This window comes from Gavialis gangeticus, unplaced genomic scaffold (genome assembly GCF_001723915.1).
Source record: "Gavialis gangeticus isolate Ggan-Ray unplaced genomic scaffold, GavGan_comp1, whole genome shotgun sequence".
NCBI lineage: Eukaryota > Metazoa > Chordata > Crocodylia > Gavialidae > Gavialis > Gavialis gangeticus.
In genome coordinates, this window is record NW_017729024.1 from 13,061,169 (window position 1) to 13,075,016 (window position 13,848).

At 42.8% G+C, this 13,848-nt stretch overlaps 1 protein-coding gene across 3 annotated transcripts in view; it reads left to right on the forward strand.

The window, feature by feature from the left end:
- Positions 1 to 739: 739 nt before the first annotated feature.
- CETN3 (centrin 3) overlaps positions 740 to 13,848 on the forward strand; it is an 88,746-nt gene continuing 75,637 nt past the window's right edge. The window contains exons 1-4 of one of the 3 annotated variants that reach the window (XM_019516896.1): positions 740 to 877; positions 5,373 to 5,508; positions 7,192 to 7,306; positions 11,797 to 11,988. In XM_019516896.1, the coding sequence (XP_019372441.1) occupies positions 861 to 877; positions 5,373 to 5,508; positions 7,192 to 7,306; positions 11,797 to 11,988 (460 nt within the window). In that variant the 5' untranslated portion in view covers positions 740 to 860. The remainder of the gene's footprint in view (positions 878 to 5,372; positions 5,509 to 7,191; positions 7,307 to 11,796; positions 11,989 to 13,848) is intronic. The other 2 variants (XM_019516899.1, XM_019516897.1) reach the window with 2 other exon arrangements.

A 13,848-nucleotide genomic window follows, 5' to 3' on the forward strand; every position in this document is an offset into this window, starting at 1 on the left:
CTCCAGGGGATAAAATCAGCAATTTATGCAACACCAGGAGAACCATACCATCATTTAGTTCTCCTGTGCAATACGAAGTTTCATTTCTACCCAGGAGAAATGTTACAATCTTTGAATTCTCAGTCCTTTGTGTGATTAACAGCATTTGGGTCCGAAAACTTGCAAATAATTGTTTGGGGGGTTTTTTGCAACTATTCAGTTGGCCTAACAATATATATTGTCTCTGCACCAAGAGTTTTGTCTGCCTATGCCTCTAGACCCACGCTCTGGATAGCCAATATCCTTACACTTTGAACACTTTTAATATTATTGATCGTACAAGGGTTGACATTATCCTGTAAATACGGTAATTACCGTCCACCAAGCAACACCGCTGCCTATGCAGCCCTACCACCCGCCCAGCCTTTCTTCCCCCCACCCCGCGGGGGAAGCTCGGGTTCCGCTGCGCTCGGCTTCCAAGGCTCTGGCTCCTGCCAATGCGCAGCCGCGCCGCCGAAACTATTCCCGCCTCTTTCCACGCTCCCCCCCTCCACTCACAATGGTACCGCCAGTTCCCCGGCCAACAGCCGAGGCCACAAAGCATGACGGGTAAAAACGCAGCAACAGACCCAACGCGGCCCTGCTGATTGACAAGCGCATGAGCTAGCCAGCGCGAAGCGCGCTCTGAGAGGCGGGAAGAAGCTGCGGCGCAGCCAATCAGAGGAACAGTAGCCGTGGCGGGGCGCGAGGGGTTGGTTGTATTGCGTTTCCAAGGGGAAGCCGGAGCGGCGTTGCTGGGCCCGAGTCCCGGCGGCGGCGGCGGCGGGGGAAGCCAGCGAGGCCCGGCCCGGTCTGGTGTGGCCGGCTGCGGGGGCGGGACCATGAGCTTGGCCTTGAGGTCGGTATGGCGGCCCGGGGATCTTGCTGTTGGCCGGGCGGGTGAAGAAGCAAGTGCCCCCCTTTGGCATCCCCAGCCCGCAGGGGCCACGGTCCTCGGCCTCGGCTCCCCCAGCTCCGACCCGGGGCCTCCATCCTCGTCTCGTGCCCCGCACAACATCTACTTGTGCTCCAGGACTTTGCCAATGTCCCTTCCAGGCCGCCCTTGGCCATGGGCCGGGTGGGCGCGGCGCCTGCTGTGACGAGCTTGTCCTTAATCTCGCTTCAGGCTCCTGAGCGCGGCGGTTTTGTTCCCCGCCACCGGCACGAGGCCTGCGTGGAGGATGCTCCCAGAACTGCCCTCCCGCCGTTTGTCCTCAGGCTACCTGCAACCCGCTTCACAAGCACCACGCTCTAACCTACTGAAGCCCTGCGGCAGCCTTTGGGCTGCTTTCATTTACACCAGCTGAAGCGGTCCCTTAAAGACTCCTTTACCTGCACCGTAGTTGGCGGAAGGCCAGGGCTAACGGGGCTTACCGCCCCCCCCAACTAAGTTTGTGGAGCTGCTTCTCCACCACTGTGCACAGCACCAGCATGCCCCAAGCCTACAACAGCCCTTTGGGAGGGAGGGGCAAGGGTTACCCCCCCCCCCCCCCCCAAAAATTTTTCAAACCCCCCCAAAAAAATACCACCCCCCCCAAAAAATTTTTTTCTCTTCTCTCTCCCCCCCCCCCCCCCGCAAATAGTTACTCAATCCCACCAAATAATATTTTTCCCTGTGCCTATCGCCTGCACAAGGTGCTTGGCAGGCTCTGGGCAGATTCTCTGCCACACTCCGGTGTGTGGAGATGGTACGGCTACACTGCTGGAGGTTAATGAATGAATCCCAGGCAGAGGCTAAGATTTTGAGGAAGGCTTGTGGTACACGGTCTGCCTGGATGATGTATTTGTCTGACAAAGGGTTGTAGGGACTCTCGGGTAAGCAGTGTGAGGAACGCTGGGCAGAAGCAAATTCTGAGATGGATGTAGTCATCATCCATCAGGTCCAGACTAAGGTCAGCCCAGAGATAAAATGAAGGGAATTCATCAGAATTCTTCCCCCTGCCCTCCCCCCCCATCGCCCCCCAGATGAAGAGAAGCACCTTATGACAGGACCAACAGTAAATGTCTAAATGCTTTTCATGGATTGATCTCCCCATGTGCTTATATAGTGGTGATTGTTAATGCACTTACTCAGCATCGTTCCAGTGGTGCTTGTCAAACAACCGTCTTTATGTGTAATGGTCTGTAAACCGCACTGAACAGCCAGCTAGCTGCAGGTGTGATTAACTTCTCCCCTTTAAAGAAACGTCTCATTATCACATCACCACCACACCACTAACACAGTGGATCTTAACTTTTTTAGATTCAAAACACTTAATAGACTGGAGACATTCCTCAGGAAATGCCAGCTCTTAGTCAAAAAAATAAAAATAAATTAAAACTACAGAAAAATTATGGAGCAATTCTTGTGTTGCAGATAACTCAGAAATACCACAACAGGTCTGAATGTTTTAACAGTATGGATTCCTATTTGTAAAACTCTGGGTTTACCTTGTGAATCATCTTTGCATACCTAAGAGTTAATATTGTGTGGCAGCCCGTGGCACCCTTGAAAGGATCTCAGTGCACCCTGGTTGAGAGACCGCTCTAGCATCACATCATCATCCTATCACACCACTGCATTACTCTAGAAGCAAATGCCTGTGTGTGCAGTGTAGAATTGCTTTTGCAAATGAATCCATGCTCACTGAATTCTTTTAAAGTAAACACTATAAAAATGTGCCCATCTTCCAGTAATTGCACTAAATAACCTTGGGCATGGGTGAAGGGTGCACGCAGAGTACACATTTTCTCAGAGTAACACCACCTTGTAATTTATTAAAACAAACATCACCATACACAACTTGTTAGTCTTATTGTTTAAGCAGATTTATCTGGATATACTGTCAGTGTCTCTAACCTGAATTAAACCTATTTACATACCTCATGCCCCCCAAGCAAATTTTCTTGGATATATACACTTATCCATGTTCAATGCTCTCATCACGACTCAACACATACTGTCTCTAGTAAACATTCTTGTGGACTCAGCAATTAGTAGTCCCTTATTACACATGCTTTCATAATTCCCTGCAATCTGAATACCCTTGCCATACTAGTGCATGCATCTGCAATGGCCAGCAAATCTCTGTGTGCACAAGCCTATTAGTGGACATCCTATGTGTGCATAGCTCCAGTTCCACTCTACTGACACAGCAAAATGTACCAACCACTATCATCTTAACAGCTTTCATTTGCCAGGATCACATGCAATGCACCTACTGTCTCCGTGCTTCTGAAGAACATCTTGGTTCTAGCAGTGCAGAGGGAAACGAGTGTATATTAGCAATGTTGGCTGACATATGCAGGCTTGCTCGTTGTTTCATGGTTTCTGTATAAACCAGAGATCAAAAAACTTCCACATAACATAAATTAAAATGTCTGTTTTAAATTAATTTTAAAACTCAGTCTGTAAAGCATTTTCACGTTTTCAGCTCTTTAGTAAACTGCCTTGTTTACTTTGCAAAATGCTTCTTAAGATCTTTTTGATTAGTGTTACTAGTACTACTCTCAAATCCCACCTGTGGTAGCATTTTTGGGGCAGGAATTGTAGGCAAAATATTGGTAGAGGTTTAGTGGTTATGTAAACTTGTACTGAGGCATGTCATTAACCATGTTAGTTTGAAGTCAAGCAGAAAGCAGGGTAGATTTGAGCTTTATAGACTAACTACATTGTATATCATAAGCTTTTGTGAGCTGGAGCTCACATCATCAGTGCTCCCATCAGTAAAAACAGGATCTTTTTTCTACTGTAAACTGCTGTAATAGCTGGAGGACCAAGCTAAATGACTCCAGCAGTATGTTGTATGTTGCCTGAACCTCTAGCTGCAGCCGTCTACACATTCCGGTAGCTTTCTTCTAGACCTACACTGGTGAATAATTTCACTTAAGGCACTATGTCATTTAAGCTGTCCTTTCAGGTCTCCACGTTAGCCCATTTTTGTCCTGTTTAAAGTATCCCTTTTAATTATGTGCTTCTTTTCTGAGCTTTTCATCACGTATTGGCCATCTTTAGATTTTTGTAGGGTATAATTCAGTGTTGCAAAAAAAGGGCTGTTATTTTGCAAGTTCTTGCAGTTTGGGATAGCACTTCAGGCATGTTTTTATCTTACTTGGACATTTTGATCTTTGACTGTATAATTGTATGTAATAAGATCAGGCCTTAACATATATTGTCACCATTTCAAATTTAATTTTAAATGGGTTTTTATTTACCTACCCTATTTCTTTTGGATATATAGGGACAAGGTGAGAATTTAAGGTGGTCAGATGTAGAGAGATTATAATTTTTTATGGTGGTGTAGAACAGGGCTGTCTAACATCTAAGCAACTGGAGGTTGCAGTAGTGGGGGCTCCTGTTTGCAGGTGGCTCCCACGCCGCTCTGGTACCTTGGGCTACAGGGTTCCCTGGTACTGCAGACTTTATTGTGCAGCACCATCCCATCCCATGAGGAAAGGGCAGGTAGTGGGAGCCGAGAGACCCTGCTCCTGCTATGGCTGGAGCACATAAGGGGCAGCGGTGGGATAGGACTCAGGGGGGCTGTATTTAACATTTCATGGACCACATACAGTCCTGGGGCCACCAGTTGGACAACCCTCGTATAAAATATTATATGGAGCTGTACATGCAGTTAATTACACATGCAAATTGTATTTTTGGTACAGTGCGCACATCTACATGTGCTACTAAGGTGATTGAATAAGTTTGGGTGTAGTTTGTGCCAGAGATTTTGCTCCTGGGTGTGCTGTTTGCATGTGCACCAGGCACTGTAGAACTTTGAGCCAGGGTTAAGCAGCCCCAGGTGGCAGGGGGCCCCAGGGGCTAGGCTGCCAGCCCAGAGCTGCTCTGCTGCTGGCTCAGTGTGCTGCATAGGGGCTTGCTGGGACACGAGGGAGCTTTAGTGTGGGGCTAGCCTCAGGCAGCTGGGTCAGTGTCTACATGTGTGTTGCAGCGGAGTATATACCTTTGCAGAAGGATATTACTTAAGTTTGGCAGTACTATCCTATGGCAGAGGTAATTAGTTTACTTTGTCCTAATAGCACCACACGTGTAGATGGTGATGTTTTACTGTGAAGCTACGTGGGCAACTCCACAGTAAATGTCTTGTGTAGAAGAGCCCAGTATCTCTTAATTAAATATACTTTATTGTAAGTCTATATAAAGAAATAATCCTAGCTAGCTCTTTTTGGCCTTGGGCAACCCACTTAAACTTCTTTTTCTCATTTTCCTTCAGCTGTAAAAGAAAAAAGGCAGTACTATATTTTACCTTTCAGATATGTTGGTCAGTTGTCAGTGTGTGTAAAATATTTTGAAGGTAAATTTCACCAGCAGTTACATTGAATTCAGGAATTTTGTGTTCTTTTTTATCTTATAGGAATGAACTTGCAGTAGACAAAACTAAAAGGAAGAAAAGAAGAGAACTGACTGAAGAACAGAAGCAGGAAATTAAAGATGCTTTTGAACTGTTTGATGCAGACAAAGATAAAGCAATAGATTATCATGAATTAAAGGTAAGTTGTTTTGTTTTTTTAATAGTAATTTTTTTCAAATTTACAACCGTATATCTACAAGAGCTCAGCCCACATTTAGGCACTTGAAACAAGTGGCCATACTACCAGGAGTGCTTGGCACTTAGGGACTCCTACTTTGGTGAAGGAATAGTTATATTTCAGAATTGGATCAGGTGTGCACTTGTGTGTCCCAGATGTGCATTCACCAAAAAAAAAGAAGTGTGAAATAGCAGTGGTGGCTGCAGTAGTTCTCTGAATTGCCAGGAGTCTGAGTACTGTCCAGGGCTCATCATTTTGGAAAGAATGCAAATTAGGAGGAAGGTAACTGCAAAGTTGCCTGACACCCATAAGTACAAAATATTTTAAAGTTCTTGCTCTGTCATGAATACCCATTGATTTCAAAGGGTGTGCTTATATGAGATGTGAAATAAACGTATTAGACAGTTAATGGGGGGCTAGTGTCTACTAACCTATGCTTCCTTTGGGGAGACTCATTGATTCTCAGAGTTCATATTTGCTAAATTTATAGAAAGCTCCTGGAAATCTTCCCTGCTCTCCCTCTCACTTAAGGACTTCATTCCTGGGAACCACCACCCTGATTTGGAGTTTGAGGCTCTGCTGGTCAGTCCTCCTTGTTGCAGATTCTAAGTGGCAGCATGTGGAGTTTGGTGCACCTTTTTATTTTAATGAATCACTGTTTTCTTGTTAGTGCATCAAGGATGGACACTGGTTTGGGGAGATAGTTAATATTTTATGTAATTAGTAGAGCTTCTCAGCTCTACTACATTGTAGAGAGGGGAAACTGCTAGTTAGCTTCCTACACTCTGGCTTTGTCATGGCTATGGAACAAAGAAGCATGTAATTCCTTTTCTTTAAATGTCTTACCTTGACAGAGCATGCTGATTTCCCCCCTCTTTCTTCCCTCTATGTCAAAGCTCAGCTGCATTAGGTCTCCTGAAGACAGAGAACAGTTGGGCACTTTTGATATTGGGCATCTTTAATATCCTTCAGCATGTTAATATCCTTTAGGACTGAAGGACATACTTGTTCTCTCCCTCTTCCCATTACTGGTTAAAATTAGTTCCATGGCTGTGTGATTAGGTATGGGAGTCTTGTGTTGTGCCCCTGAAAATATTACAATTGAGGAATAGGTACATAAGGTAACCTCTTTCCTAGAAAACCTGCATTTGTTACAGACTTTGAATAAACACATCTTGTTGGATTGGAGGTTTTTTACCTCTAATTTAGACCGCATACTAAAATCCTTAATTTAGTGTTAGAAGGATAATTTGCAATTGTTTGGAGTTGCAATAGAGATCATTTCCCATTAAAACGTGTGTGTTTATTTGGTATTTCCATGTTAAAGGAGCTATGGTTGTTCTAATAAATTTTTTTAAAATATCTCTTCTTGCTCAGTAGATTTAACGCATTTTATGAATTCTCCAAAAGAGTAAAATTTTTGTGTTTTTTCTGTATGATCCTCCTGTAATTAGTGCTTTAGAGAATGCTTTACATCCAAAAAGTTTATTATTTTTAAAAAACATTTATTTGATAAAGTGTTTCCTTCCCCACATTAAACACATTTTGTCTTGGGTAATTAGATATTGGTTCATGGAAAAAGGAAACTGTGCTGTATATAGTCTGAAATTGGCATATTGTTGTACTTCTGTTTTATTCCAAAAGGTGGCAATGAGAGCCTTGGGTTTTGATGTAAAAAAGGCTGATGTGCTAAAAATACTTAAAGATTATGATCGAGAAGCAACAGGAAAAATCACATTTGAAGATTTTAATGAAGTTGGTATGTATCTGATTTATGTACATATTGAAAATCAGTGGGGGAAAGTTGGTGTACAGGAATAGTGCTAATTTGGAGCCAGCAGCTTGTCAACTTCTGTTTCTTAATAGTATCAGACAGCTGGACAAGAGCAGGGTTTTAGATAGGGATGAAGAACAATCTTTTCCCTAGGCTCTTTCAAAGACTCCGTGATTTTTGTAATGGGCAATTTTAATAAGGATTTGTTTTCCTTCACTAGCACTTAACAAGTTTTTGCTCTCCCTCTGTATTTTCAAGTTCTTTTCAATATGCAAATGTTTCCTCTCTTGTTTTATCTTGCTCCCTTCTGTTTTCAGTCAGAATATTTCTCTTCGTGTCACCCCGAGCTGTAATAGAAGATTAAAAGCAGTTTAAGTTCATTTACACTTCTGTTATATAGCCCTTTCCCACAGCACCAGCCTATAGGGGACTAGCAACGTAAACAGTTTCACTCTTGTTTCATACTGGTGCTGGAGGGAAAGCTCTACTTTGCAGGAATCTAGACATGACTCTTCTGCTTTTGAGCATAATAGGATTCTTTTTCTTGATGTGATGGAAAAAATAGTAATTGGGCATTGAAACATGTCAGAATCCCAAAAAGAAGAGTAGTAATGTAAACAGAGAGTAGTAATATATTAATATGGATTTATATTGTAGCAAAGGTAAGAAAAACTGATCTAGCTGTTAAGCACTACCCTTCAAGATATTCAGCTGCTGTTAATTCTTACATTTCTCAAACCTATACCTTTCTGTTCAGAACACTCTTGAATTTCATGTGGTGAGCCATTTTTTTCTTTGTAAGGAGATCAAAGTTTTTTGTCATAGTTTCTATTAGTTACTAAATTTATAAAATTTCAGTCTTGTTTTAACTAAAAATCATATATCAGAAATCTTATATTCATTTTCTTTTATGCCCTTGTGAAACTTCAAAACAAATCAGTACAATTTTGATACACATGTCCTTGGGTTTAAAGACCAATTTAATCTATATAATAAATCAGGGATTAGTTATGATCCATATATTGGATTGATTAAAAAGCTAAGATGGGGCACAATTGTAAGTGATAACTTAAAACAACATTACAATGACAAATGTATTGAACTGGGGCAGATCGTACCCCAGGAAGTAAATACATTTCCATGTGGAAACGTAGGTAAGTACAGATACTGCCATTGCAGCAGATTCAGGAGGATTGGGAAGAGTGCTTTAAGAAGTAAGGTGTTCAGTTTAGTAGACTGTGAATGCAGGTTCCCAATCACTGGAAAGAAATCTTAAAGGAAAATAAGAGACCTAGGATAATAAATATTAAAATATTTATCTCATATGTTTAAGGGTGGCTTTTTCATTTTTCTTCACTTGGTGAAATTGGCTGTTTTTACTGCATCTAAATGTGGTCATAAATTCTTGTAGGGGCAATATCTTTATGACTGACAGAAGATGCTATTTCTGGGAGTGTGGGGCTTCTCTTTCCTTCACATATTCACTTTTCTGTGGGGGTTCTCTTATCCCTCCTGTTCAGTATAGCCTCTGTTCAGTTTGTTCCTGTTCCTATCATGTGTACTTTGAAGTGCCAAGAGAGGCCATGAAACAGTTCAAGTAGATTTAACTATCTACAACAGGGCTGCCCAATTTCAGTTGGCAGCAATGCCTACCTTCACCTGCCTGGCAATTTGTGATGGCAGCATGCAGCCTCCAGTCAAGTGGTGTGTGGCCCTGCCCTGCAGGCTGTGCCAGCAGTGTGTGACCCCTGTGGCATGTGGGCCACATGTTAACCTCTTGTGGGCCGCTAGTTGGACAGCTGTGACCTACAGCATGGAAAGCCAATATATTTATCTGACATTATCTCAGAACTTTGAGCCCTATACAGCTCTAGTGAAAGTGAATGCAGCTTAAGTTAACCAGGTTCTTTCTCCTGAATTAATAAGTGATGTAAGTTCTAGCTGAAAGAACAGGAGTGAGGGAATATAGGCCATGGGAAAGGTAATATTTAAGTGCCTGAGTAAGCGCAGTAAACTATACATGAGTCCATTTGGGCCTCCTGTGAAGTAAATTATACAGAGGGGAAAAATAAATTTTAACCATCTTCGTTACCAACTTTAGTACAAAATGTTGTTGTTTACTCACATGGATACAAGAATGAGCTACATAAAAATATATAAGTATACCAGTAGTTTGTCTTGATTTATATAGGCAAGTATTATATAAAAGATCAAAGGTATTGCTTTTAATATTTACAAATGTTTTATATTTTTCATCTTTTACGTTAATATGTTTCAATTAGTATTTTTGTAGTACTCTTTAAATAAATCTCAGTTGTCATGTCCCTATAACACATTTACATGGTTCAAATGATTTAATACTATTAAGCAAAAGTAGTTATTTTAAAGCTAAATCAAAAACCTGCAATTTTTCAGCATAGTTGCAGTAAGATCCTTGGGAGTTTAGCTCTGAATTTTTCTTGTCAGGTTCACTAAACCAGACAGTGCATTCCATCTGCAAACAATAGCAGTTTCTAAATGGTTCTGTAAGCCCCAGCAGGGGTGAAGTATTTTTAATGGCTTGATGAAAGTCGTAAATAGCAAGTCTTGTAATACAAGACTAGCAGGTACAGAGTGTGTGAAGATTTTTACTCTGCTGGCTCCAGAATTGACTGAAGCAATTACTAGCAAAATATTTGTACATGACAAGTTATTTTGCCTCTTTTTCATTTTATATTACAGAAACTGACAAATGGATATAACCAAAGGAATAATCAAGGCAGACTAAACTGGTCTGAATTAGTGTCTTTCTGTGTATAGTAAAAACCCCTTCATTAACTTGTAGGGTTTGAGCTTTTTTGTCTTTAAGTTTTCTATTGTAACTCCTTTGGTTACCTTGAGATTCTTAAGGCCCAACTGCTTTTCCCTCTTTAGCAACTAATAGAATCTTACAAACTTTAGGAGTAAACAACTCTCATCTACACATTTTGTAAACTTAAAGCAGTGGTCACCAACCAGTGGATCTCGATCCACGGGTAGATCTTGGAGTCTCTTGTGGCAGATCTCAGAGCCTCTTGGATTGATCCGAGGCTGGGGTGGGGGGCTGAGTGCCCACGTACATGCACGTGCATACCGCAGCCCAGCAAGTCAGTCTGTGGGGGGGGAAAGGGTGGGGACTAAATCGAGGCCCCAGCTGTGAGGAACAGTGCTGCAGAGGCAGGAGCAGGGGTAAGTTGAGTGGGGCTCTGGCCAAGTGGGACTTTACCTGCTGGGGAGGCACACCCCCAAATAATTCTCTCACTGTCTTGATCTGCCCCCTTCCTCCCCACCCCTTCTCCCCATCCCTCCCTACTGGGCGGGGAGGGGGTGGTGGTGGCAGCACACAGTAGATCTTGGGTTGCTTTTAAATGCCAAAGGTGATCTACTTAAAAAGCTTGGAGACCATTGACTTAGAGTTTCTTCCTCAACACGAGTTTCCAACAGATAAGGATTGTGTACAGACCGATATGGTGGGGGAGCACTACTCTTCAAAAGCACAGTGAGGCTAAACTGCCAGGTAGAAAGATAAATCAACACAAATAAGGAGGTATACGGATATTAAACAGAACTAGAAGAAATGGAGGAGAGCAAAATGCACTATTAAGAAGTATGTGCTGTGGCTGTCTACCCGAAACAGATTTCTGTTTACACTGTCCTTAGTTCTCAGCTACACTTCCTTACCCTGTGAATATTTTGTATTAGTAAGAAGACCATTTCTAATCGTTTTTGTCTAAGTTCAGTATTTATACAATGGCTATCTACCATCATGCTCTGTAAGCTAGTGCCTTATGGCAGCAATTTTTACTGGATTGTTGATAGATCTGCATCAGGGACTTACTCTCTTTTATGTAATATGTCCAGAAAATATGAAACAACAGGAAGTGACCATTATTAAGTCACTTTTCAAACAACAAAAAAAGGCAGAATAGTTGTTAACCATCCTTTCTAAGGACTACCAAATCTACAGTGCACAATATTGAAGCAATTTGGATTTTCTGTCTTCATTTTTTTTAGAAGCAAAACTTAAAGTCACTAAAACCAAAGTTACATTTTCTGTTGCATTAGAGTAAATGTTGCACTTCACAACTGGTGCCTTTCATTAAGATACAGCAAGCATTTAATATCCAAATCTGATTTCTTGACTGCACAGGAAAGAGAATTTTAAACCATTCTGTCTTCACTGGGTCCCTACCCTAATGTGCAGTATTGCCACTAAAACTGAAAGGAAGAGATGAAAAAAAGTCAACAACAGTACAGTAGTGCAATAACAATTAATTGCTAGAAATATTTAAGCTTGAGATGCACATTAAAAATGCCTAGGTTAAGGACTAAGAGAAATTTGAGCCAGTGAGCTAATTTTAAAAGCCAAAGGCTTAATTTGCTTCTAGAAAAGCATTGTGATAACAGGCAAGTGGCATTTTAAAAAATAAATAATAACCATATTTCCCACTTTTTAGTGACAGACTGGATATTGGACAGAGATCCACAAGAAGAAATACTCAAAGCATTCAAATTATTTGATGATGATGATTCAGGTAAAATAAGCCTGCGAAACCTACGACGTGTTGCTAGAGAACTTGGTGAAAACATGACAGATGAGGAGCTACGGGCTATGATTGAAGAATTTGATAAAGATGGAGATGGAGAAAGTAAGTGAATGGAACAAACTGTGATATGCCTTGTCCTCCTTATAATTCCTGATTCTGACTTAAAATGTGGTTTTACTCTGAGAAGTGACTGGGAAACTCTTTTTGCTTATTTTTTAATGACTTCTAGCTCAGACTTGCTCACTTTTCCACAAAGTTTCATAGTAGTTTGGGATCAGAAGGGACCTAAATAGATCATCTAGTCTGACCCCTGCCACTGGCCAGAGCACATGCTGGGAATCACACGACCCCAGACGGGTGTTCATTCAACCTCTTTTTGAATTTACCCAAGATAGGTGTGAGGACCACTTCCCTAGGAAGTTGGTTCCAGATCCTAGCCACCCTAACAGTGAAATAGTGCCCCCTAATCTCTAACCTGAACCTATTCTCCAGCAGCTTCTGGCCATTGTTCCTTGTCACCCCAGGTGCTGCTGGGGGGAATAGGACCCTTCCTATTGGCTGCTGATATCCCCTAATGAGTTTGTAGGCAGCCAACAAATCCCCACTAAGCCTCCGTTTGCTGAGGCTGAACAGGTTCAGGTCCCTCAGTCTCTCCTCTTAGGGCGTGCCCTTTCGCCCTCTAACCAAGCGGGTGGCCCTCCTCTGAACCCTTTCAAGGCAAGCCACATCCTTCTTAAAGTGCGGTGCCCAGTACTGGACACAGTACTCCAATTGAGGCCGGACCAATGTCGCGTAGAGGGGGAGTATCACCTCTCTGGACCAGCTTGAGATACAGCTTTGGATGCACGACAAGGTGCGGTTGGCTTTGCTGGCTGTGGTCTGGCATTGGCAGCTTATGTTCATCTTGGAGTCAATAATGACTCCAAGATCCCTTTCCGCCTCTGTGCTCTCAAGGGGGGAGCTCCCTAGCTTGTTTGTATGCTGTGGATTCCTTCTCAGGTGCAGCACCCTGCATTTATCTACATTGAAGCCCATCCTATTATTATCTGCCTACTTCTGTAGTCCATCTAAATCTAATTGCAGCTTCTCCCTCCCTTTGAGCGTGCCTATGTCTCCCCACATCCTGGTGTCATTGGCAAATTTGGACAATGTGTTTTTCACCTCCTCGTCCAAGTTGCTAATGAAGATGTTGAACAGTGTAGGCCCCAGAACTGAGCCCTGGGGGACCCCACTATTCACATTCTGCCAGGTCGAGGACAGCCCATCCACCAACACTCTGGGTGCGCCCAATCAACCAATTTCTGACCCATCCAATTGTGTAGGCATCAATGCCACAGTCACTCAATTTATTAATGAGAATGGGGTGAGAGACGGTGTCAAAGGCCTTTTTAAAGTCCAGAAAGACTATATCCATGGCAACACCATCATCCTGGGATTTAACTACCTGGTCATAAAAGGCCATCAGGTTGGTCTGGCAGGACCTGCCTTTGAGGAACTCATGTTGATTTCCCCTGGGCATGATCTTCCCTACTAGCCCCTCACAGATGTGATCTTTGACAATTTTTTCAAGGATTTTCCCCAAGACCGATGTGAGGCTTATGGGCCTATAGTTTCCTGGGTCCTCCTTTCTCCCTTTCTTATAAATGGGAACCACATTAGCTAGTTTCCAGTCTCCGGGCACCTGGCCCATGGACCACGATCGCTCATACAGCTGAGTCAAGGGCACAGCAATGACCCCTGTCAGCTCTCTCAGCACCTGTGGGTGGACAGCATCAGGGCCCGCAGATTTAAAAACATCCAGCACTTCCAGAAGAGTTAATGCATATGGCAGACTTGACTAACACCAAATGCAAAACCATGAGCTATGTGCCTGAAGAGGCCATCATAAAACTATCTGGTTATAGCTATTAGTAACTGTGGCAGGACGCGACCTAGGGGTGCCGTGAACTCCCCTAGCGCCCC